The 27,656-nt window shown below is 37.6% G+C and overlaps 1 protein-coding gene across 1 annotated transcript in view; it reads right to left on the bottom strand.

The window, feature by feature from the left end:
* The window catches only part of PKN2 (protein kinase N2), a 54,312-nt gene extending 26,874 nt beyond the window's left edge, over positions 1-27,438 (bottom strand). Inside the window, exons 1-2 of the mRNA XM_030279120.4 lie at positions 27,245-27,438; positions 3,560-3,860 (exon numbers count right to left, since the gene is read on the bottom strand). Of these exons, the coding sequence (XP_030134980.3) occupies positions 3,560-3,860; positions 27,245-27,292 (349 nt within the window). The 5' untranslated portion in view covers positions 27,293-27,438. The remainder of the gene's footprint in view (positions 1-3,559; positions 3,861-27,244) is intronic.
* Positions 27,439-27,656: the final 218 nt, after the last annotated feature.

Below are 27,656 nucleotides of genomic sequence, written 5' to 3'. Positions count from 1 at the left end.
ACAGACCAATTTGCCAATTTATGGATTTTCTATGTATTATAAGTCTAATTAAATCAGTAACTTGCTGTAGGTAAGGTGTTTCCCTGAGTCCTGTTAGAAACCACAATCTGTACTGCTACTTTTGACACAAACACAAAACCACCAATTTAATCTCTGCTACTGTATAGAAGTATGTTTTCTAGACACAAAATTCCTTCATCTCTGAAACCGAAGTAATCTTCCCCACGTGGCACATTACATCTCTCAGAATTTCAGCAATGATGGTCGCTAGGCTTGTCCTGTTCATTCTATGTTGCTGGATTCTGCTTCACTTTTAAGTGTTGACCTGCAAATTTTTAAATTTCGCATCCTTGTATGACTAATACACCGCACAACAAGGGCAGACTTGGGTACAAAGTCCCACTTCTAAAACAAACTTAGATTCATCAGCAATCCCTATAAGGTAAAGTACACCTATGTTTGCTAAAAGTTGTTTCTGAATCACATACCTACTGTCAAATCTACCCTTACATGCTGTATGTAATAAAGCTATTTGACAAACTGTACTTTTCTGGTTAAAGTTTAATACCAATTCTTCAAATAATTGTGAGTTTTCAGCTCTAAGCAAACTACCACAAAAACATGTAAACTTGCTTGGAATGGAATGTTGTTAAAACAGATTTTTCTACAGTAGATTCATTAATGCTACATTTAATGATTTCAACATGTATTTTCAACATGTATTGGTTACACTTTGCTGATTACAAAGCAGTTACACTAAAAATTAGTGGCTTGTTAAAAAGTAATACAAGTTACTGCTCGATACCACAGAAAGAGTCACAACAGCCTGCGTAGCATTTCTTAGCTCTATATTGGGAGCACTTTACAAATATATGTTCACACCCACTTTTCAGATACAGCAACATGGGAAGATTAAATGACTGTTCTAACTTACCAAAATGGTCTTTCAACCAGTCAACAGAACAGTCAAAAAATCTTCAAGACTTCAGGCCTGACAAATGAAAGGGATCAGCTCAATGAATCTCAGTCCTGACTTTGCTACTTAGAACCTGAAAAAACCTCCACAGTATATTCTGTTAGACAGGGAAAACCACGGGGCTTTAGTGCTGAAATGTATTAAAGTAGACAAAGAGAACACAGACCTTGATTCCTACAGCTCTTGAACCCTCTTTACCTTATTTTCAGCATTCATGACCTGCACAGTCTAAAAAATTTCCATATATTTCCTTCTCTCTTTTAAATAACTTGTTACTAAGTGACCAGAAGAAGATCAAACATAAGCTAAAGTGAAAAGCACTAACAACAACTAAAGATAACCTCTGGAAACAATGCACTTTTTGGGGAGCTCCCATATTCACCAGTAAGTGGTTACTAAATTCACTGCCTATTTTAGCAAAAGCAAGAATTCCCCAAGTGAGGTATCTGTAACCTCTCCACTGAGGTATCTTATGTTAGATGGCAGTCACCTTCAGGGCTATGTATGTATGTACTTCCTCAATATCATGTGTGTGTGTGTATGTGGCACGTCATAACTTTTATATTACCAACTTTATTTTGCAAAGGCCAAGCTCACCAATACCTTAAGCAAAGCCTACGGCTTCACTATTAAAAATCAAAATATCACCAAGATGACTTCCAGCCATTTGTCTCAAGACAGACAACATTTACTGATAGTGCACCCCCTCCATGTACTACTGACCACAAATGAGGAAGCAGACAAGCACTTAAATTACAAGGCAAACATTACAAAAAACTTCAGCTTCAGAGGGTGGGTGCTTCCAAATCTTTTACCTATAAAGAGGTATTAACAGAATTACAGACTACCTTTCTTTTTTCCCTCAAGAAGATTATAGTAAATATTCTATTAAAATGGGTCTTGCACAGGAATACCTGATTGACACTTTACAGAGAATATAAAGATCTCAACAGAATTTGCAAGCTTTTTCTTGCATATTTCCATGATTAAGACTGTACAAGCTATCTACCACTAACACCTAGAAGAGAATGGAATTTAAAAACACAGTCCTAAGAAGTTTAGCATGCATCAAAAGCATGTAAAAGCACATAAGATCAACCATTATCTTTTATCCTTTGAATCTCCACTGCATTTCCCAAGTTCTACACAATGACAATGTTGCTCATTAACTCACTATGGTAAGATTTTTAAAAATGCTACACTGGAAGGAAGCATTCCAACAAAAGTATTTTTGTGCTTATCTACTTTTCAAGTTCTACCACTAAATGAATTTTGCAAATTACGTCTGCACAGATTTTTAATATTTGGCCTATATACAGTTTTTATACAATTCTTTTTCTGTTCCACTCTTCCTGTTCCTTTAAAAGCTACTGTCCTGTCAACACTGAAGCAAATTTTCATAAACCTTAGCTGACATGGAACAGAATGCTTCATGCCTACCAAAAGCCCAATGGCTATCTAAAAGCATACATGATTGGATTCATTTCCATTTCATGCAGCAGCAACCACTTAGCCCCACTAGTTCCAGCTGTGTCCCTGCTCCACCTCTTGTACCCTCACACAGATGAAATGCAAAAAAGAATACTGCACAGGCCACCAAGGACACCTGAACACCTTTGCAGAATGTCACTGGGCCAGACAAGGAACTGCTGACAGCACCCACCACTATTTCCTAAATTCTCACTGTAAGCAACCTTTCATCACAAGGATGATGCAGACTTTTATTCTACTGCCCAAGCTTCCTTAGGCTTGGCATTCACTTCACATGAATCGGCGACGGCTTGTGCACATTATTAACATTTTGCCAAGAGGAGTCTGTGCAATGTGAAATCACCGGGCTGGCAGTATCTCCCAGGCCATTCCACAAAGCTGAAAGAGGACTGTTTACTTTCACAACATTCCATCTTAAAATACCAATCCTGGTATTTTTTAAAAATACATTCAAAATTAGTATTGAATCACTGCCATGCCACAGAAAATACTAATTAAAACCATCAACTACAACCATTCTGTGAAAACTGCTTCAAATTGTCTTTAAAATAGTAGCTTTGCTATGGAAAAGGCTGGAAATGAAATAAATCGTAAGAAATGTCACTGTAATAAATGTTTGATAAGTTAAATAACAGCACAACTGAAAAAAACGTTTTCTAAGTTATGTCTTAAGTTTAGAAAATCAAAAACTAACAAAAATTCTAAGTATAAATGTAATTTTTCCTGCATTGAGTAAAAAGGTGCATCAATGCTTATGTCTACAGTGTAATTAAGAGAAAGTCACTGGAAGAGTTATGAAATTTGCTTTCACACAGTGAAAAGTTACTAGGAAACATTACAGTAACTGAGAAAATATTTTAGTATGCTAAGAACTAAAAGTGAAGAACTCATAGTCCATAAAAGACACTGTTCTCTAGAAAGGAATTTAAAACTCAAAGGTACTGGATTTGTGAGTCAAAAGGAAGAGACATACATAAGTAACAAGCTCACCAGCTTTGGATTTGCTCATTCACAAAGCAATTTTTTCAAGTGAAATGGGGAGAGCTTATCTCAGCTACAAAGAAAAATTGATTTCACAGTAATGCATGGTACCTGCAACATCTTCGAGATCTGTTACAACAATGTGTGCATTTAGCTCCTGTAACTTATGATGCAAGTCTTCTAACTTCTTATTCGATTTTTTCAAAATGTTGTCCACATATGCCAAGTTCTTTTTATCCGTTGTGACCTTCCTGAGGTTCTCTGCTCCCTCCTTGATTTTAAGTTCCTTTCTTATTTCTCGCTTGATTTGGTCCTTTACTTCATCCAGCTTCTGCTGTACCATTGTATCTGAGAAGTCCAACTTCTGGCCAGTACTCACATTCTCAGAGGTTACAAGGCCTTTGGCATCCCCCTAGGAAGAAAAACAGTAATATAATCACCAGGCAACACTGTTTCTGACAACACACACTTACAGTGCCCAGCACTCAGGTCGCTGGACATTAACCCTGTAAGGCCATTCACTAACAGCTTACACTCACATTGACCTAAAGCAACAATATCACAAGATATGATGTTATACTGGAGGTACATTTTACAACAGGTTTGATTTTAAATTTTGTGACATCTTTACTATGCCTATTTTTAACACCAAGAGATTGAAATACTTTTGGATTTGTCATGGCTGCTTGCTTAGCAGTTATATGCCTCAGAGCTAATGAGTCATGTTTGTAATTTTATAGATTTAATTTGTATTTTAATAGACAAGATGGATAGAGAGAAGAAGACTAACTTCTAATAATTATAATCTATGATGAAATTTTATACATTCTTTATAATAGGTTCCTTTTAAAGATTGTTAAAAAAATTGTAGTGATGTTTGCAGTTTTTAAAAGAAATATTGGCATATCTATAAAGATTTGTCAAGTTATTACTGGAAATACATTTACCAGGTCTTTTTATTTTTCAATCCTGCAAGTAAGGACTTTAAAAAAAAAAATTTTTAAAATAAAAATTATTTTATTTTAATAATAATAATAATTTAAAATCCCAAATCTTAACTTTCTTGTGCAGGCTGAAATGAAAAAAAAAAAAAAGTTGCAATGATAGAACAGGAATTGGTGTAGTAAAGGAGCAGGGGATGAAAAGTCTTTAGACCCCCAGTACACAGGGGGTCATAATCATGCCTACTGTACATTCACACATCTCTGAGAAATAAGAGCACAAAGGGCACATTATAGAACCTACACCAGTGAAAATCATATACAATTAATTACATATGTGACAAGATTTGTGTGCCTCATGCACAGACCCCGGACAATGAGCAGACATTAGGTCCCACCCAAAAAATTCCCACTAGAGGTAAATGAGTGAATATCAAAGAAGGATTCTCCTGAACTTGAATTTGATCCCATCCTAATTCAGAATTTATTTAATAAATGTCTGGCCTGATTTGCATGTAACTACCCAAAAGACCAAAATTCCATCAAATTTTCTTAAACACTATGATGAAGTTGCCTTGACTTCTGAAAAATGGGGTGAACAAAAAGGTATTTTAAGGCATAACTGAAATGTAGAAAGTTTTTGTCATAAAATCAGTTATCACCACAGTAAACAGTAGAAGCAAATGTTCAGGAGGGAGTTCACGAGCACAGCATCAGGCTAATAAACTGAAGAATGTCCAGAACCCACAACCACTACCGATACTCTACAGTAACTTGGTTTGCAAAATAATTTGGATCACAAAGGTTGTGCCTGGGCCCTACATGTCAACAGATAATGTTGGTCAAACTATTTTAATCTGTGCATATTCCAGCAATACTGCCTTCCATAAGCAAGATGAAATCTACTAGTCCTCAACTATAATTTCAGAAATTTCCTGAATCTCTCAATAAAATTTTTCTACCCATAGATGCTACTTTTAGTACAAAAAGTTAACAACTCAAAGATTCTTAAATATTCAAAGTAGTGAGAACTGCCATCTTGCCACAGAATTTGACTATCAGTAAAAGAGAACAAGTAAGCAATTTGGAAATGACAAAGTGAGTAAGAAATGAAAGGGAAAAAGCCATGCAAATTTACTTTAAGTGCACTTGTGAGTGCTTTTCTGTCAGTGCAGATTAAAATAAATAATTATGCATATGTAGAGAGGATATTAATAGCTGTACTGGGAAGTACATGACATTGTTTCCATATATAGACACATAAAATAGAATTGATTAAAAAAAAATAGAATAATCAATAGCAATGAGCAACTAGTACAAAGGTTCATGAAATGAAATGAAGGAAGCCATCCACCACAAGTTGAGTGTTAGGTTTTGAGAAAACCGAAACTGAAAATAAATTGATCTAACAACTGTACGACAAACTATTTAAGTAGTAAGTATATCCAAATCCGATTAAGATCTTTGATTTCCCTGTCTAACACATAAAAATTAAGGACATCAGAAATAGAGCATCAAGATTAGTATGCTACTACTCAGCCTTTAAAAAAAGAGATATTAAAAATGTTGGTAAATAAAAAGCATTTATTTTTACAGCACAATTATTCATGCCTGTTCTGCAAGCTTTCTAGAAACAAACTTATGTATCACATGCTTCCTTAAAGCAGGATATTATTTTAAAGTTCAGAGGAGAAAGATAAGAGAAATGCAAAAAAAAACCCCAAATCAAATAACAAAACCACCAAAACCCAAAAGAAAACCTTTTTTCCTATGCTTTAATAGCACCTGAAGTTTGCCAAAATTATGCAAAGAATGTACACTTCTCAAAGAGAACAATGTAATTAAGATATAAATAATTCAGAAATATTATTCACTGGGGTTTACCAAAGATATTTCAGTTAATGGTTCATCCATTGAACAATAATGTATTTTGTTACAGGGCAGGTTTTTATCCCCCTACAAGCCCTATATCCCATCTGTTAAAGTCATGCTATGTTCTTCCACAAAAAGGTTTTTGGAGCCCTTGTTCCAGACAAGAGTCCTTAGTAAGCCTTCAATGAAATTACATCTCCATAATCATTATAATTCTCCTTCTGAATTTGCAGTAATTGAGTTGAAGTTCTACCTCAGCCTGAGCAGTCTCAGCAGCATCCTTGTCCTTGGATTTAAGGGTTTCAGGACAGACTTGTCTTCAATCTGCTTTTGAGGCAGTAGAGAGTTCATCAGTGTGGATCATAACACTAGAAGCTGGTCACACTGCCTGTACACTTAAACATTCTTTTTTACATCCCCCCAAAAGCCACAGATGATACTCCTGCTGTTTCTCCTGTCATCCAGAGTTAATTATACTTTTGAGGAAAAAGTATTCTCTCACCTAGTTACCCATATGTGTCAGCTGGCACAAAGGTCACTGTGAAATAAATTCTTCCAAGGAGGCAACTGTGCACTCAGTGACCCCTGAAGGTCATTATGAATGCAGAGCAACAGGGTGTTCTGCAAGTGAAGCTGCTCTGGTCCTGCACTAATGTGCTTTGCTGCTGAGATACAACCAAGGTTTGAGACAGAGCCTCATGCTGCAGAGATGAGCAGCCTCAAAAGTGTTCCAGTTTAAAATGAAGATAATGGCACAAGAAGACAGAACATGTAATAGTTAAATCAGCGAAACGAGGTAGGATTTTTTCTTTAAGGAAAGCACCTCCCAAATGCCAAACTTAAACCTATACCTTTAAACTGAAGTTACTTAAAATACAGCATATTCCAGCTTTATTAGATGACCATTTACTACCAAGTCTCTACCCACCCAACCTGAAAATTAAGTGTAAAAAACAAACAACAATTAGGGGCAAGGCCCAGGTCTTTTGCTTTGCAGTGCTCAAGCAGGCAGTGTGCAAAAACAGAAGAAACCATTCACATTCTCCATGCCAAGAAGCTATCAATGCATTTTCCACAACTCTTCCCTTTACTCACCCTCTCCAAATCACTTAACATAAAATATCTTAAGAGTGGAAATGCACTAAAACAGATAATGACTAAACTACTTGTGCTGGCAAAAGAGAGAATAGGTCTCACTGCTTTACAATCCAAGGCAAAGGAATGGGCAGCCAGTTACTGACTCTCAGCCTTTTAAAATTCTGGTAGTGTTTTGACTGCTGGTTAAGAGAGGGGCTGATCTTTGCTGGGTAGTCCCAGTACTGGACAGCTCAGCACAGCATCCTTTCCCCTTGTGCCACAGCAAACTGCTGGGGACCTGCCTCTTGGCCCCAGCAGCAGCAAAGGGCAGCGTCACCCAGCCAGCGTGGGAGGCAGGGACAGCAGTGAGAGGGCAGCACTACACACCTCTTGGCAAAACACGTTTCTGAGCCACTGCAAATTTCTGAAACATTTCCATGTGCAATGAGACTGAAGATATGTTTACCACAATTAGCTATCAAAGACCACAAATTTGATACTACTACTTAATAACAAAAAAAAAAAAACCAAAAAAAAAACCAAAAAAAAAAAAAAAAGAAGGAAAAAAGGAGTCCATTTATGCAGCCTTCCCACTGCAATAGGCTTAACCTCACTTTGATTGCTGGCTCAAAGACTATCTATTTACATAGATTAATTCAAGATGCCAGCCTTCAACTCCTGTAGGTCTGGGAAATGTTTTAAGCATAGGTGCTGAAAATAATGAGTAGTGGTCAGAGCATGTCTTCAGTCTATTCTGGCTGGTGTGGTGAAAGAGAGTAGTAATACTGTTTATGAAAACCATGCAGGGCTTGCCCTTTTGCTTCAGATCAATTCTGAACCAAATAACTGGTGAAGCAAGTGCTTTGACATACTGCATTCAACCCAAAATCTCATTTAAGAATAAAACATCCAAACTGCATGGCAGTGGCAACGGTACTGCTGAAGAGAGTACCATGAAGCTGAACACACTAGAGAATCTGCTTAACTTGTGTAAACCAAACAGCTTTGAATTCTAAATGCAATTCTAAAACTGCCCCCTCTTAGAAGATAACACTAAAACTCTGGGCATTAGTAACTCCTGAAGACTTGCTCCTATGAGCACGTAGCACATGAGTACGAAGTACAACTTCACTGTGCTATACCATATATTCATTATAGAGAATATCGATTAGAGTAAGAATTCGATTGCTCATTTCTGTTAGAAGTTGTTATAGAAAGGTAAGTGGAACCTTAAACTACATCATGCTTAACAGCTGATAAGTGCTCGAGCACAATCTTATTTATATTTCATGCTGATGTGCTACTAGTAGACACTAAACCTGCCTTTAGAAAAAATTCCAAACCAGACCTTATCAAAACTCACAGTAAAACTGCTAACATTTTTTCCTAAAAGTGTTAGCATTTCTTTTTATATGCTCTTGAATTTTAGTAATCATTTCAATAGACAATGAGACAATAAAAAACCTGTTTGACAAATACAATAAAATATGCTATACAAAAATAGGATTTTCATCTTATGTATGATTTAAAAAGTTATCATAACCCAGAAAGACTAAATGTTTATTAACTTGTAATTTAATTTTGAAGAGCTAGAAGTACAGCTTTGGAACTACTAGGTATCTTAGCAGAATACTTTTCTGAGTAATTTTTTAGGGTGGAGGTAAAAAAAGGAAAAGAAAAAGAAGCTGCTTTTCTGAGCTAACTGCCAATGTCCCCAAAGTTCTCTATAAATTCCTAAAACCAGAGTAGTCTTTTATTTTACAAATAATGTTAATCAATTGCAAACTTCCCTTTCTCCCTGAAGTCATTCATAAAACCAGATGTGATGGCTTGTCTGCATTACTGGAACTACATGGACTATTTCCTCCTACTCAGAAGCAAATGTAATTGTGGCCAAGATCTCAGCATTCACCCAATGTCAAGAACTGAAAAAAACCCCCAACTTGGAGGCTTAATAGATTTTGGCATTAGTTTGCTGTGCTAACATGTCACAAATCAGGATTTAAATTTAATCTAAGTCACAGCTTTCTGCTTTGTAACAAGGGGCTGTTTAGGCAGAAACAGCCACAGTCCACTACATTATACATGGGTGAATTCAAGTAGGACACTGATTAAATGGGGTTCAATTCCTGCGCACAAACAGCAAGTGCCCAACTGCATCTGTAAGAGATGAAACAGGGAGGTCCTCAATCAGCTGGTCATCTCTGCTATGCTCCCCCAGTTTTAACTGTTGTCCTGATGAATACTTTAGGAGAAACATTTGCTTGCACTCGCACAATAGCTGCTGGGCTGCAGCAGTTGGTGCTACAGTTTCAGTATGAAAATCTGTGCGGCCTGACTCAGCCAAAACACCTCATCTAAACAGGTAATAAAATTCTCTTGGGAGTCCTTGCTATCATCTAGCTTCCAGCCACCAAAAATCCCTGACTCAGCCAGAATTTTCTAATGCATGGAGCATGGACCCCCAAAAGTAAAGACTTGCTTACAGAATTAGGAGTTGTGTCCATGCAGTGCTGTGCCAACACTAATGAGAGAAAGGGGCATAAGAGATTCTTTGCTACAGAAGGGAAAGAAAACATTTCAAGAAATGTTGCCTTCTGTTGCTTCTCATTGTAGGGCCTCCAGATGGTTTTACACTAGGAGAAGAACCTGCTAAGAGGCTTCCAAAGAAATATGACATTGAACGAAAATCTTCATGCTGACGTTTGTCACAATCACAAAAGCTTGACGGAGGCTATGGCACAACACAGGTGATGAGCACTCCAATGGGAGATCAGCAAATGGCTACAGCATCCAAGAAGCCTGACTACATGTTCTGGCAACAGCCGTGGTACAAACACTTCAGCAGTTTCCAAACTTTTATCTCTAACTTGAAGTTCCAATTCCAAGCCAAAAAATTCCAATACAGTGGAAACAAAACTTCCCCTCTCTTGTTGCAGATGTGCAAAAGAAATAGCAACATCCTAGTTCCCATCAACAGGGACTGCTGTCATAACCCTCATCAGTACATGAAATTATGCCTATAATGCCACTTCTCCATTCTCTCCATTCTATGAGACTTCATTTAGTTTTCATTTAGCTTCTCATCACTAAGAGAATAACATACTCAGAAGAAATCAGCTTTTTATGTAAATAGTATGGTTTCAAGCAGACCACATATGGTAGGTGAAGCTCTACTAAATGCCAAAATATAAACAATCCCTTTCAAGATACAGGGAAAAAGATTTTATGAAATGTTAATACCATAGTGCATGCTGAAAATAGTGCCAATAATGATGTATCATAGAACTGTGCCAAGGAGACTGAAGTAATTTCCCTAAAATGCAGCCTTACCAAGATGCAAGCAAAGTACTGAAATTGTAATTTCTCATCTAATGCCTGTAACATTACTATATATTAATAATGTGGTAAATATACACACTCCCCTTTAAAAGATAAGAAAAACAGGTGGATTAAGTTACAGTTCAACAAATGAAAGAGAAGCAAGTTCAGAGATGCACAAAATATTTCAAGACTAAAGTCCCTCAGCCACAGATCCTGGAGTTGTAGACCTACTGTACTGGACTGGGCAGTGAAAACAGACAGGTATCTGTGTCCTACCTCCTACTGCCAACACAGGAATTTCATGCACAAACTTGTTTTATGTCTTCTAAATTTGAACAGCAAAATTAGTCTTCTTTTGAGAAATGTCTTGGTGAAAAAAATTTGAGATCCCATAAAAATATGAAGACTAGTAAATAGTAGACAAATAAGCATTTTTGTGTGTGTTTGACCATTTGAGGCTTCTTTAAAATAAAAACCCCTTAAATTTTAGAACTGATAGCAAAACTATGTATTGTGAGGGACTTAGGCATTTGTGAATTTTGGTTTTTTTGCTTGTTACTTTAAACACTTTCAAAAACCCCATAAGAGCTACTGGGATTTTTTACATGAGAACAGCTGCAATTTTCTGTACTATATAAATAAATTAACAGCTTCATCCTAATAGCCTAAAATTATTTCTTGAATTTATAAAGCATGTACTTTTAAAATATGGTGTCTTTTAATACACTTGCCAAACCCTATATAGATGTATCCATTTCTTTCAGAAATTCATACACTCATTTTGAATTACTGCCGGAGCCTGAAACAAGGAAGGGGGCTTGAGAGAAATTCTTATCACAAGACTTTTCTCTGTTACATTAAGCTCAAGTTTGGTGCAAGCAGCTATTACAATGCTTTGAAGTGCTTGAAGTATAACGTAAGTTACTTAGGAAACAGAACTATTTCAGATAAAGGTAAGGTCAGGCAAACTTAGAGGCTAATTTGCCTCTAAGTATGAGTAATACAGAAATGAATCTGCCCACCAGGGAGAAACACTCTCCCCCTTCCCCATACTGCTTCCACCACAACCAGTAAGATATTTGTTGAAGTGCATGTTAAAGCAAACACCTAAACTGAAAATTTCTGCTGCTACTGACAGTATAATTTTGTTCTAGATCACCCCAATATAATTATGTTTATTGCATTTTTTTCATATAAAACATTTACTTGGTTTTATCTAACATTCAGAGCAGAGTAATATTATACACGTAGCTCAAGATGTTAAAAAAAATAATGTCACTACATTATCCAAACTACAGGATGTGGTGTTTAATTGGGTAGAAGAGAGATTTTTCAAAGGTAAAAAGGTCAAGTGAACAGACATGAGTCACAATCATGTCTTATGACTTTGATAACTCCTCCTCAAACTCAACACATAGTGTACAAAGGTGGCAATTTGGTGGGCATGCATCCAAAAATATGCTCACTTTAAAGAGAAGCTACCATTGCAACCATACATTTTCTATAGCTGTAATGTTAACATTAAGATAAAAATGTGTGGGTAAACTGCTTGTGGAGGAGTTTTAGTTACTATGCAGAAATACAAAAATAAAACCTCGAGGAATCCAAACCCTAATTTATTAATGCTTAATGACAATCAGGTCCAAACCCAGTGGTATTTTTCTTGTATATTATGAATGAAAAATGAATTAGATAATAGCTACCACTAAAAAGGTATTATTACCTATCTCGGGTAATGCAACAGACTGAGCATTCTGCTCATCCACAAATCACAAGATCAGCTGTTGCCACATCTGTTAAGTTGTGGGACTTCAGTGTAACATACTTTAACTAAACTGGAAGAGAAGAATGCTAAAATGTCTTACTACAGAAACAAATCATTACATCTGGAACTTCTGTGATCTTTCAGTGCAGTTTAAAAATCTTAAACATTGAAATTATGCAAAAGAAATCCTCACAATAAACAGGAATTTCTCAATAATGCATGCAAGTATCAGGACATTCTTGAAGACCAATACACTCAATTTCTTTAATCTGAAAAGTACAATAAAGGGGTACCTGTATGGAAATCTCAATTTCTGAAGTGGATAAGTAGGAATTGAAAATAAAACTCCTCAAATTTCCTTGTTTCTGGCAATTCCAACTTTCAGCACAGACAACTGATATGTTAGTCCATTTTACTTTACTATGTTTTACAGGAGCTATTTTTAGCCATTTCAAAACTAATGGAAGAGTTGAGAGTCTACATTCCACTCTAATTAAGCCATCATCTTTAGCAGCCAACTATTTTGTACATTAAAAAATGCAGCAATACATATCAGAGATAATACTAACATCTGTTTTATAAGGCAAGAGGCCAAGTGGCTAAATACTAGATCCTGGTGAAGGAACTAGATTTTTTGCTTTCTAGGACTGTGTGCAACAGCAGTTTCACCAGAGCTTATGGGCTTCCCAGCTTGGTAGCTGAATCTGTTATTACAGGAAAGGGATGTATGTATGTTTGTATTTATACCAAAGATCTGTGTCTTCATACTCTAGGACTGAGAACTCTTTCACAGTAGCTTGGGTTGTTTGAGCTGAAGTTACTCAAGTTCACAGCCTACACTCCAACAAGCTGGAAATCCTGCTCCTGCTTGCACCTCCAGCAGTAAAAGAAGGAGGGGAAAGTCTTCTTAAATCCTTTCCTCATCTTTTACAGGTGGTCAGTAGAAAAAATCACTTTTCCCTATTGGGACTGCCACACCCAAAATTCCACTTGTAGAGATGCGGGCATCTCATTCCATGCTCTTCCAGTAAAAGTTTATGTATGAACAGAGGGTTATTTATAGAAGCATTACCTCACATCCCATTTGTCTGAGACTTCTACAGAGCATCACTGATGCACATTCTGATACATTTGAACAGTGTTTTTGCAATCCTTCTTCCTCTGACCCTTAAAATACGGTAGAAAGATCCTCACTGGCTCTTAATGGCCATTTTTTATTTAAGAATTCCCTAGGCATTATAGAATAATGAAGAAATAGTATCTTGTCTTAACCTACAACAGAAACCAAAAGAAAATTCCCTCACTTAACTGCTTTATATGCAACAGCAATGAAAAAGAGGCAGGTGATTTTACTTCCTACGTGAATTGTAAAAATTCTTAATATATTTCTAAATACAAATATGACTAAAGCTTTGATTTTAAAACCTTTCTACATTTTCTTAGTTTTTAGAAGCCCTGATTCCCCAGTGACTGCAATACAGTACTCTAAGTAAATCTACTTTTTTATGACCTAAAATGAACATATGACTTGCATATGAAGTTTCCAGTGAAAAGTGTAGAATAAAAGCCTAGGATTTTAGCAAAGGACTTCTTAATGCATATTGAACAATTTCTACTCTTTATGTTTAGCCTCAGCTCCATCTTCCAAGTGAGCTGTTTCCTGTTTTGCACACATACTTGCATAGGACTCCCCTCTATCTAGCTCTTGCTACCAGCACAGTTCAGTATCAGTTAAATAGACAATGTGAAGCAATGGTTTCAAAATAACCAATGCACCAATGAGACCTGTAACAAAACAGAAATAAAACAGTTTTTCAATGCACCATGTATAGACATAAAACTAAATCTTAAAGGATATCCCATAAACCCACATATATAACAATGGCAAAAAGGTGTCACTTACAAGGGAATTAAATTAGGGGAATGATGTTGTTTTTTATCCTGCTGAGTATTCAAGAAAACCCACAATGAGACATACTTGTTAGTGATCTCAGTACTCTTCCCTTTTCAGAGCGGGTAAGGTTACACATGCAGTCTATGTGTTTTCCAGCCACAATCATGTAAATGAAACCTTGAATGTGGTATGTAACATGTTTATCCTAAATTGATCAATTTTTTAATACTAAAAGCCTCACCCTATTTTACAGGGCACATATAAACAGCAGTTTTCATATACACAATTTCAAAAAACATCCTAGAAATACTTGTTGCCTATGTGAATCTGATTTTAGTATGCTCATAACTTTTAAGGCATTTTTCTTCAAGGCTAGAAGTTTTTCACTTCATTCCAGTTCAGGAGCATTTCAGCTAGCACCCTGAGAAAAATCTCCAGGTACTACTAGAAACTGTAGCATGAAACATCTGTTAAGCAAAAGTAGAATATTCTGCTTTATTAATAACTAAGAACTACCGAACAATATTCTAGATATGACATTGAGGAAAACCTTCATGAAGAAATGCTTTTAAGCAAAGGAAAGAAAGTACTGCAGTCAGAAGCTATTTATGGTTAACCTGCTGCATTCCCCAGAGTATCTACAATGTATTCCTCTATAATGACCTGTCTAATCTAAAGCATGTCATCTTTAGGAGACAAAAATACACAAATTAACTTCTGACTGAAAAATACCAGCAGGAAGATGACTCCTACTTGATGGAAGAGACTTGCATATTCTGAAACGTGTTAGGTGGTTGTGGCTATTTCCTAACTCCACTTGGAAGGGGCCAATTGTGAGTGGGTGGGATGTGTTTCTTTGATGCTCTCTCAAGTATTGTATTAAAGATGTCAAGAATCACAGGAGAAAAATAAAAATCAGTCTCTATGATAAAAAAAGAAATTTAACTACAAAAATAAAGTACAGTCCCAATCTGTAATACATCGTTTTCCAAATTAAGCTAAGATACTATATTTAGCTCAGGCTACCATCCTCTCAACTCCAAACATCTCTGACCTCTCTAAGCATTACTGGTTTCTTTTTCATGCCCTTTGCACTGTTTTACCCAGCCAGGACACCATGAACCAGCATTATTATGAATGTTCTAGGGTACAGCCAATGCTTCTGCCTAGGCACAGGTCCTCCCCATTTTCTGAAGATGCCAGAACCACAGCCAGCTAACCCTGAGTGAGGAAAAGGCAGTTCTGTTCATTCCCAGTATATGCCACTAACATGCCAACTGCCTTAGTATCTCAGGTTTGCAGGAATTCCCAGTAGTTGTACTTCACTCTGTACTAAGTACATTCATTGCAGTAAAGAAACATATATTTTTCAGGACAGTAGACAGATTATTTTATAACAGTGGAAAAATTAATAGCAGTAATTACAAATTTCTGACATTTTCAATGTACATTGTTGGCAAAGTGCAAGATCAAAATTAGTGGAATAATTTGCAGAAAAAACGACATGCTAGATAGAAATGAAGAAGAAAATAATTCCGAATAATAGTTCAGAAAATGTATGTGAATCAATTCAGAATATGAATGCCTGTAGTTATGTTTTAAAAATCTGTTTAATTCAAGTACTGTATAAACCTTAAATTGACATAGAATTAATTAAAGTAACAGATGGGAAGGAAGGCAAATGCTAAAGAAAGGAAATGCTACTTTCAAGCTCATAAAACAGTATAGTCTGCTGTAGAAAGAAATAAAACTTGCAAAAATGGGAGACCACTAGCAGTACTTGTATCTCCCCTGCTTTTCTTTCATACTCAAGATCATCTAGTTCAAGAATGTCACTGGAGTTAAAGAAATCAATTTCCATTTGCACAGAAACTGCTGCCCTGACAGTACCACTGAGCTACTCCCACCAAAAATAAACGCTTCAAATTAATTAGTCTGGTGGCTAACCTGAAAAATATATGATGATACTGGATACCCCTCTACAGCAGGCCATCAATCCTTTGCCTCCTGCACTTAAGAATTTTCTAAGGATTTTTAAAAAATCTGTTAGAATTAGTTTAATTAAAACTTGAGAATATATTCACTTGCTCTTTTGTACAGAATCCTAATACAGATAAAGACCAATTTCTAAAGCAATTAAATTTACAATTGTAAATTGTTCCAGCATTATGTAGCATATTACAAGTAAAGGCAGAATTCAAGAAAGGAGTTGGCCCCCAAAACAAAAAAATAACTGCTGATAAATGCCATGTACTTTGCCATAGATTAATATTTTATTTGAAAAATGCACATCCAAAATGAAAAGGAAAAGATTATGATGTTCCTTTGTGAAGTGGCTTGCTTATATGCTGAGGAATCATATATAAATCAGCTTGTAAAAAATGAATAGTTAAAACTAAATTTTTCACCCAACAGAAAAATACTTAGTTTGACTCACATTAACTTGCATGAATAGAGGAGTACAATTAAAAAACCCTCTGAAAGAGATTATGTTGTCCTTATATTGAAGTACTGTGTGCTTTAATTTTCATGATGCCATGTTCCTATCTCTTCAGGAGATGAGAAACCAAAGATGCAAATCACAGCAACTTGAAGAAATCTCCCTAAATAATGAGTTAAGTTTCAATAATAAAATTTAAATAATCTTTCTGAGGACCCCTAGCTATGGATATTATCATTTGGAAATCATAACTTTTGACATCCAGGCATTTTCAGCCTGAAACAACGGCTTCATATGAGCTTATAAATAAGCAACAAACAAACTCAAATATTGAAGAAAACATGCTTCCATTAAAGGAGATTGCTGAGTCCCAAATGGGCAGCAGTTCAAGAATGCTACACAAGTAGTCAGGCATGTATGATTTACAGTATTTTACTTTTCTACTGCTGTCACTAAGTTTAGAATATGTCTACAAAAAGGCCTTGCTGATTTTAAAATGTTCTGTAGATCTGTATGCTTGTTTTTGTATTTGTTAATACAAGTCTCTGAAACTTTGACTTTGGCTTCTGTAACCTTTTGCTAGAATCTGGTTTACTCTATTGGATCTCCCCATCCGATTATGTGCAGGTAATTCCTGACATGCTCTGGATGGGCTGCAGGCAGCACACACCTTTACAACTTCAGGGGTTAATAATACTTGTCAGAAAAGCTGACACTTTGCCCTAATTTATCTTAAAATTTTAGCTTCCACAATTCAAGTATTAGGAAAGAAAGAATCCTGTCATGCCATATGCAGATCCATCTATAAAGGAAACATCCTCTTAAAACATATTCCACTTAATTGTTTTGCAGTGTCTTCCCATATAAATAAACATATGAAGTTGAAAAGCTGTGGATGGTTTTAGATATTGTTCTTGTAAAAAGCAACAGGCCACACAGTAAATTTGCATTCCTTCTAAATTTTCAGCAATAGCTTTGAATGCTTTTGGGCTTATGTTACTCAAAAATCCAAGTGATAACATGTATTACAATGATGAAAAAGAAACTTCAATCTCCTATCTTGTAAGCTCAGTAATGCAAATAGGGCAAGTCCTAAAATGTATCATAAAAGGAAGTGGTTATGTTCCTCTTCCTGCAGAAGAGAAGTAAGAAAGATAGAAAAACAGAACCAAGCAAGTTTTTTTACATTTTTCTAAGGACTGGCATGAAGTTTCTAGCCTACATTACAGAAATAAGCCTGCTGTTACCAGACAGCTTTGGAACACCTGGAATTGCAAAAAACAATCTCCTTGTTTATTTTAAACATAATCTTTCACCTCAGCAGCACAAATACAAAAGAATACATTCAGGGTTTGTAAGTACAAGGAGAATGAGAAAGAATTTATAATTTTGGAATTAATTCAACACAAGAAACTTGAAAACATTTAATCACTTTGTTACCTCAAACTTCTTACTTCTGCACCAGATTTTTAGGCCTTTTCTCCTCCAAATTTGGCTAGACCTCTGAAACATGGAATCAGTCTTGTACACAGTAGTTCAAAGTCCTCTAAGTGGTACTTTAATTGATGCTCATGTGACCATTCAGAGATATTTTCCTATTGCAAACATTCAACTCATCAACAGCATCAGTATGGGGTTTATTTCCCTACTGAATATTCAAATGTCTCACACTTATCAAGCTACTCATTAACTGACAAATGTATTCATACCAAGCTGTATATAATACCTCGGTCTCTTCATTATCTTTATGGGCAATACATTTTTAGTATTACTTGCAAAGTACTTTGTCTTCACTCCAAAATTCAATCCCATCCATTTCAATTGTACACTCACTTTTTCTTCCATTTAAATTACAGAAATAACAAAAAGACTCAAGATTTTTCAAAACTACTTCTTGCATTGAGTACATAAAAGGTTTAACAGCAAAGGCTTACCACTTTGGAAAGTTAACTAATAAACTTGGGGTTATATCCCTACACTGACCTTGGTACTGCTACAAAACCTTACCACTGCTCTCAGCCTTCAACATCAAACTAAATATAACTACATCTTCCATCTATGCATGATGTCCAAACCAATTCTATTTTTAATGCTTTTTCAGACAAACAGGTTTTTACTCTCACATGCATATTGTGAGACTTTCTGCTTGAAGAATGTCAAGCTAGAAAAGAATTGTCACAGACACTGCTTGGACTGCTCATTATCTGCATATTCACCTGCAGCAGAATTGGACTCGAGTCCTTAGCTGTGAATCTGTAATCAGATAAGCATTTTACTGCATGAACCACCACTGAAGGCAATAAAAAGCATCCTAAAGAACCAGAACCAGCAGTCCTCACCTCCCCTAACAGTTTGTTCCTGCTCCAGACCATTCATTGATACATGCAGTACAAACTTTTATATGGCGACACGGTGAACTGCAATTATAAACTTGATCTGGCTGAAAATTAATCTAGGGATGAAAAAACCCACAAAAACAAAACAACAAAATCTGTTCACCATATAGCTGCCTGTGCAAATGTAAAGCAACATAATATAGCACATGCTCACTTTCAGCAGTGGTACTAGCTGACAGTCTGACACTTTCTTTGAGCAACAGCATCAAGTCTGTATAGGCAAAGCTTCGAATTCTGGCACATGACATCATCAATGAACCAACTAGACCTCTTCCATCCTAAATTTATGTCACAGACCTGCCTTACATCTTACTGCAACAAAGAAAAGCAAACTGAATATACTTTAAACAGTTTTCAAAAATACATACATTAAAGTTCCTAAGTTTACTAACTATGGCACCAGCTATGGTACCAGTGATATACTAAATCATAACACTATTACCTGGTCAATTAGACAGTTTGTGTTTAGGACTTTGAAATAAAAAACAAAAAAAGGACATTTTTTCTGATGTTTTGTACATCAACTCTCAAATTCTCCTCAAAAGTTACATGAAGTTTATATATGAAAAAAAATATATACACACAGCTGAACAGAAGAGTAATTTCAGAACACCTATGTACTGCTATTATTTGCAAGTACTATTTCAGGTAGGTAACAACTAAAATTACTATTACTTCTTATTAATTTAAATAACCTATTTATTTCAACATTCTAACAAATACGAGTACATAGGCTATTGCATATGTATTTATGAAGTTCACAAATGTGTATTTATTTCTTAAATTGCATTAGAGAAAACTTATGTGGTAGTGATGTTCAAGTACTTTGAGTATTAATAGCTAGGGGAAAAAAGCAACCACAAGATGAGTATTGAGTAATATTCTCTGTGTTTAGGGCTCAGAAAAGTTCTCATTTCTGACCTGATCTGGCTTGGAATTCTTTCATCACAGTAACAAGCAGAGCCCCACAATATTCCTGAGATTTATCTTATAACTTTAGTACAATCCATTAGTACCTTGGTATTGCAGCCTTAATTATACCTTTTCCTAACTATAGATTTTCTGCCTATTGCATTTCATTGCATCCTAACGACAAATGTGGAAAGTTAATGGAAAGCTGTCTCCCTGGTTCTTCTCAATAGAAATGGAACTGATTCTGCTACTTTCATTTTCAGACTAACATATTCTTGTATTTAATGGAAACTTAAAATGTACAAATCCTACTACCATGTTGCAAGGTAACAAATGTCAGAAAAACCTCAAGAGGAAAAGCATTTTGCTTCAACACCAGACTCCCATACATAACACCAAGACAGGAACCAGATACTAGAGACTTCTGATTCGAGCTCTCTGATCTGCACTTATTTAGAGACATTAGAAACTCTCCATCATTTAAAAACCAATTCATCTCCAGTGAAGAAAACAAGGCTTAAAGGAATCCATAGGAATTAGAGGTAGAAAAAGCAAACTAATTTAGTCATGTCCACATTAAGGTTTTTACTAACCCTGATTTGTATGTTGGGCCAGAGCATGCTGTCCCTGGATCTTGCCACTTATCAGCCTTTCTTCACGGCACAAAAACAACCCAGGGAAATGCTTCATATATTAAACTTTCAAAGCCCAGCCCTTTCCAGTCATCATTTCTTATTTGGTATGTATCTGAGAGCTAGCTATGTATCTACAGTAAAATAACCAAGGCTTTTAGTATAGATTTGGCCTTGGAAAATACACTTCTGCTAATAGTCCTATTTTTCCCTGCCCAATGGAAGCAGCAAATTCCACTACTGAGATCACAGTCTTGCCATCTCTGTGCAAGAAGTGCTCAGTACACGGCAGCAGCAGTAAACAGGAAGTACAGCCACAGTGGGCATAATGTTGATACAAAGCATAGGAAGCTGTATCTATACCTAACATCAAGAAAAAGTAAGGCGTGGCCTGCTCTGAAAAACAATCAGCTCACCACTACTGAGCCATAGTAACTGATCACATGAATCCTCTCAGCTCACCCTACTGAAGTTAAATGCACTACCTCGAATAACCTAATTTCAGCCTCTTCTATTAAGCAGAGTAGAACAGCAGCAGAATTCCCAGCAAAGCTGGCCCATGTAGCTGAACATAAGCCTGCAAATGCACACTACTATCCTGTTCATGTGAGTGTCTCCTCACCACAGAAACCTCGGCCATCTCATCCTCACCAGCTACCAGAATTTGCATGGCAAACCTGATGGATGCCACAAAACTTCCTTAGTTTGACATACAGTCACAGAATTCCTCAAAGTTTGGAAAAAGCATCCCACAAAACCACGAAAAAACCGAGAGAGCAGTACTTTGCTCCAAAGGATGTACTCCCAGATTGCCATGCAAGTGGTTCAATTCAGTGGTGAGGTGTCAAACAGCAAGTAACTGGTAGCTGTTAAATGTAGATGTAGTAATTCTCAATCATATCTCAAGATAACAGAAGCCATGGATTCAATTCTACAACATAAATCTAATTTTGTAAAAAGAACCTCCTCCACCCACACCAAACACTAGCAAAGATGCACTTTTGCTTGTGCCAGGAACTGCAGACCAAGCATTAATAATTAAAGCTTCAAAGTACCATACAAATGTTTTGCCCATGCTACAGGGCAGTCTCATGAGAGATGCTTCAGCTCGGTCTGTTCCTGAACCCATTCACTTACTGGACCCATGCAGTGAAAAAAAACCAACACAAACAAAAAGCCTACCATCAATCAATTTGTACCAGTTGTACAAGCAATTTCTAGCAAAACAAAACACACACACAAAAAAATCCAAAACAAAACAAAAAAACCTTAGCAAAGCAAGCAGACTGAGCCCTCCACTACTGCACATAACATATACAAGACTTCGTTACTCTGAATCTATGTAGAGGTCTTAGTCTAATTCAGCACTGAGGCACTGATGAAGAAATCCTTAATCCCAATGTGAAATCCTCAAACCAGTTTCCCAATGTCAAGGACATATTTATCTAGTTATTCCACTGTAGATTTTAGGTTACATTGTAATGAATGACCTTCACAATATATAAAGCTGTTCCAGAAGAGCTATTACATACAGCATAACTAAATACTTTTCTACTAGCCATCACTAATGATCTATCTTGAGTTAAAGTAACAGATCTGGGTCCTATAAAGACAGCTGCTCTGATAGAGAAAATTCAATCAAATGTAGTCAACATGATATACAAGTTCCTGTGTTAACAGGAAGACTAACAGAATTCACAGAGGAAAAAAAATCCCCCAAACAAAACAAAAAACTCCACCCATCCACCTACCAAAAGGTACTTTAAGGACTGTTTATGTTCCACTGAGAATGCATATTTTGCTAATACAAGATATGAACAGAAGACTGTTTAAAGAGTAATATACATCCACAAATGGAAAAAAAAACCCTGAAGTGCTTCTCTAAATCCACCAATTGTGAAAGCATTTGCAGGGACCTAAGCACTCCCAAGCAGCTGTACATACATTTTTATTTCTAAACTGCAATTGACTCATTCAGGATATTTTCACTTGAACGTGACATTCTCTCCTCCTGAAGAAACAAGAATAATTCAAAATTATTTAAAGCTAATCTGTCCTAGCTGAATATTATTTGTAGGCAGTCTTACTGCTGAGTGTTCGGCCCAATTACAATGTTTCTTCAAAACAGATTAATTAGGTTACTTGTACCTTTTTACAGTGTCCTTAGGCACTTGACCACAGCTAATAATAAATACCCAGTACTTTCTAACTCCAAAAAAGCAGGCATCATTACCTCTATTCTAAAGATGAGGAAACTGAGACATGAGTAAGCAAAGCCATCTGCCTAGTGTCACCTAGCTGCAAGCAGAGAAGCCAGGAATGCAATACAGGTTTTTTTCAAAGTCCCAGCTAGTTGGTTAACAAATGCCCAATTTTATACACATTTATATACAAAACATAGTTGTATAACCTCAGACTCAACTGTTCAATTTGTATCATGCAGACCAACAAATACTAAGCATTGTTCAGTCACATTAATTTGACAGATATCCTTGCCCAAGATGTGAAATGGAAAAATAAAGCAAACCAAAAACTATACTGGGTGTGCCACCATATAATCATAATTTACATAAGTTTCAGTTGTGGTACTCTTCATCACTATTAAAAAAATAAATTACTGTGGCATTTGAACATGATTCTGTCAGGAAATTTATGCTTTATGATCCCTAAGTACGGCACCTTAGGAAATTAGGTGACCAGGATATTAAACCAAAATATCAATTCAAAACGTCCCTTTATGCTGACCAGTATAAAGATATTTTTCACAATGTTCTGTAATATCAAAAATATGTATGATGGTTGAGTTTGAAAAATTAATTCCAGGAAGAGCCTTTAATATTTCCATTTGTAATGGAGGGTTTCTTACATGCTTATTCATTTCAGGGTATAGCCCGAGTTCTCTATCTTGACCAAACACTTTCATTTAAGCAAATAAACCCAAGTAATATATTCTTTTCCTCTGATATTAAACAAGTATTGCTTTGCAAAACAGAACTTTGAGGAAAGTGAAATTTTTTGTAAAATAAATCCTGTAACATTAACAATAAAAGCCTCAAGTTTAGAAGATTTATAGTCTTGAAAAGAATTGGTAGTGAACACCTAGAAGTACACAAGTGTAATCACTGTGCATACACAATGGTTTAATTTAAATACTCTAAGCAATAATTTCTGTTAACTCAGCCATACCAATTTACTATGCTGACATGTATCATCACTACCAAGAATGCATACACACTTCACAAAGAATTGCTTTTTAATATGACTTGAAAAAAAACCAAATAAAACTTTTTTCCATACAAAACTTAAAAATATTTTATTTTGTAGATGCCTTATTTAACAAACTACAGAACTGTATGTTAGAGTTTAAGTTCTTTGAAGAGACAGAGTTGGCACTTCCACCAGGAAGCAAAGAGTTAAAGACTGTGCAATTAACCTGAGAGCAAGCACTGGAGAGGCTAGTTTACCTGGTGTACAAAGTTCTAAGGGATGCAAGCCCAGAGAAGGACAGCAGAATTTTGGAAGGGAAGACAACATCAGCAATACTGGTTCTTACCCAAGCTCATTCCTCCTCCTACTAAAGAACCTGTACTGGAGATAAAAGGAGGCAAAAAAGGGTAATCTGGCTTTACGTAATCTTTCAATCTTTAGTAATCAGGCAATTTTGCTGGTGAAGCTACCAGAACAAACTAAAAAGAGGATTTGCTTACTGCCAAGTTTACCTTGTACTTTGCATTTGCTAACTATGGAGACGTAAGCATTGCATTTTTCACCTTGAACAGACTTAAGTTTAAAACTTGCTAAGTGGCAAGATATACTTTCCACATCCCACTATCAGTCTGTAAAATGTTTAAAGTAAAATAAAATATAGAAGAATGGATAAGATATTTTGTAGAAAAAGCAAGACAGAAATATCAAGTGGATATTTGCTAGCAGAGATTTATAAGAAATTGCTCTATCTGATATGGCATCACTTATTTAAAATACAAAACTGTCATTGTGAGAAGTGAGATCTAGGCTCTATTTAAGGCCAGTTTAATTAAGCCTTTGAAACAAGGACATGTGCTGCATCTATGTTTTACCACTTACTTACTAGCAACTAGTTATTTTGCTCTTTCATTTTTCATATTTTCTCAGAATCCACTTCACATCCTGTTAGTCAGTAGCTGTGACAGTCTGCTAATCTTTCTGTCATGAGCATTCAATTGATTCCTAACTACTGATCCACTTCTATCAACTTCACCCTAAGCTAATAGTTTCCTTACAGTGCTGGAGTACACAGGGCTGTCATAACCAGGAGAGCGCAGCCCTGACCACAGCGCAAAACAATGTGTAACACTGACCACTGACTGATACTTCAAAGTACGTGTCAGGAACAAGCTTGGCATTTATACTGGGTTTAGCCTGTTTTCATTAAGTTTTCACATCTATTAACAAAACATTTAGACCACACATCACCCATGATCTAGATCAACTCATGGACTTGACCCTTTAAACTTTTACCGTAGTCATGAATTCTACAACTTCCTCATCTTTCTGTGCAGGACTGCAATATGCAAGCAAAAGTCCATTTCCCATATAAGCACTTTTAAAGTTAGAGTTCCTACAATTGAGGAAGTTCCCTCCTGAAGAAACATGAGTGAAATGGCGTATCTCACACTTCACTGTAGTTCCCTTTACTTTCAGACCATACCACTAAAGCAACTTTTATGTCCAGGTATATGAAGAGCAATTTGTTGTGAGGTATTCCCAAACAGAACTATATTGATGCCTTTGTATTTCACTGCTAATATATGGCATGGCAAACAACACTCTCTTTACAGCGGTTCTTTCTGATAGGAAAGTTCCTCTTAAAAATACTTAAAAGTTAGCAATTCACAAAGCTTAAACTCCACTGCCATTCCCATGCTAACTTAACCATTCTTGTGCAAGAAACCGCATTTATTAATATAGAAGTTACCATATATAATGGAAGAGATAGTGCAACCCAAGAATCTAATCCATCCTAGGTTTTTTCGTTGGTTGGTGGGTTTTTTTGTTTGATTTTTTTTTTAAAATTAGTATCACTGTGAGTCTCATCTTTCAAGAAAAACAAAATCAACCTTTCCAATCCCCCCAAAGAAAAATCTTCACTCATTTCTGTTTAAAGTAATTGGAACTCTGCTTTGGGTACTTCTACAGAAATGTTGCTTCCATTTAGCTTAGTTGAGACACTACTATAGTTAGTTATTCACACAGCTTTCCACTTCAAAAAGGTTTACAAGCTTATATATCATCGTATCAAGTTTGTATTAACATACTGATTCTTCCTAGGCACTTATGAGTCACTGATTAAAGTTCAGCATTTTAAATCCATTCTTAGCCTTCAGCCATCTCATGTGCTACAATATTAAGCAGACTCCTACATCTGTTGTGCCTTCTCTTCCTTTGCTATTCAAGTGAGTACACCTCCAACACTCAGAACTACAGGAGAACTTAAAAGCATTACATAATTTTTTTTTTTTTAAAACATGCCTTTCTAATTTTTATTTGACCATTAAATTCAATACTTTCCATTTATGGACTTCTTACTTTGGTTCATTGTCCAACTAATAAATTCAGAGACACATTCTTTGCCTGGATAAACATAACAACTTGCATGGATTTAGTGATGTATATTAAAAAAAAAAAAAAAAGAAAAGAAAAGAAAAGCAAGCTTCCTTCGGAACAAGGAAGCTGAAGAGGTAGCAGGTTGTGCTGACATTTAAAGATAAGACCACATAAGTGAAGCTCCGGAATTGCATCTACCCTTGCAGCTGACAAGAAGAATAGTAACAGTTGCACAGGCAACCAAAACCGGTCAAATTACAGGGATGGAAACCTCTAAGCCTAGAGCTTTCAACCTTCAACAGTGTTGCGGGGTCTTTTGGGATTGTTTTTTCGTAGTGACAACAACCTTGCCGTGTGACAAATAACGTTGAGCGCACCATTTTCTCCTCTTCCCAAGCTCAGCGTTGCAGGCCTACAAGAAGGAAGCTGCTCCGGCTCCTGCGCGGTGCCGTGTCCAGAGCAGAGAGAGGCTCTTTGCCTGACCCTGGCGCGGGCGCGGGGTGGCCACCGGGAACCCTCTGGGCCCGGCCCGGACGAGCGCCGTGCCCCGGGCGAGGGGGCGGGCGAGAGCTGCGGCGCCCGTAGCGGCTCCGGGCGCGGGCGGAGGGGGATCCCGGGGCGGCGAGGCCGGGGCCGGGGGCGCGGCCCGGGCAGGCCCCGCCGGAGGGACGCGGCCGCTCGGCGGGGAAGGAGGGAGCCGAGCGCAGACAAAAGCGGGTCGCGGCCGGCGGCGGGGTGGGGCCGTGACCGGGCGGCGGCGCCTCCGCTCCTGGAGGAGAGCAGCGGGAAGAGGCCCGGGGTGGGCACGGGCTTCCGCCGGCCCCCGGCCCGGCCCGGGCGGCGGTGGGCGTCCCTCGTCGAGCGGCGGGCAGGGGGCGGCGGGGCGCGGCGGCTCCTCCGTCCTCCCCGCCAGGAAGGGAGGGAAGCGGGGCTGGGGCGGCTCCCCTCGCCGCTTACCTGCAGCTCGGTGAAGAGGATCTCCCTCTCGGCCGCGTTGGACGCCATTTCGCCGGGGTTTGAAGTCCGCACCTGGGCGCTGCTGCTGCCGCTGCCGCCGCCGCCGGCGGGGAGGGGAGCGAGGGAGGCGGGTCCGGGGCCGGGACTAAGGGCGCATCGGGGGCGGGGGGAGCGCTCCGTGCTCGGGCAGGCGGGCGGGGGTGCGCGGGGGGGCCGCCGCTGACCCCTCTACTCTCATGGGGGTCGCGGTGGGCGGTGGGGCGCAGTGCGGCGCGCTCCCCGCGGCGCGGTAGGGAGCGGCGCGCTCCCCGCGGTGCGGAGCGGAGCGCTCGGAGCGGAGCGGAGCGGCGCGGTGCGATCCCCGCCGCGCGGTGCCCGCGGTGCGCTCCCCGCCCGGGCGCGGCGCTCGGCC

Source organism: Taeniopygia guttata, chromosome 8 (assembly GCF_048771995.1).
Source record: "Taeniopygia guttata chromosome 8, bTaeGut7.mat, whole genome shotgun sequence".
In the NCBI taxonomy this organism is placed as follows: domain Eukaryota; kingdom Metazoa; phylum Chordata; class Aves; order Passeriformes; family Estrildidae; genus Taeniopygia; species Taeniopygia guttata.
This window is presented reverse-complemented; position numbering and strand designations above follow the sequence as displayed.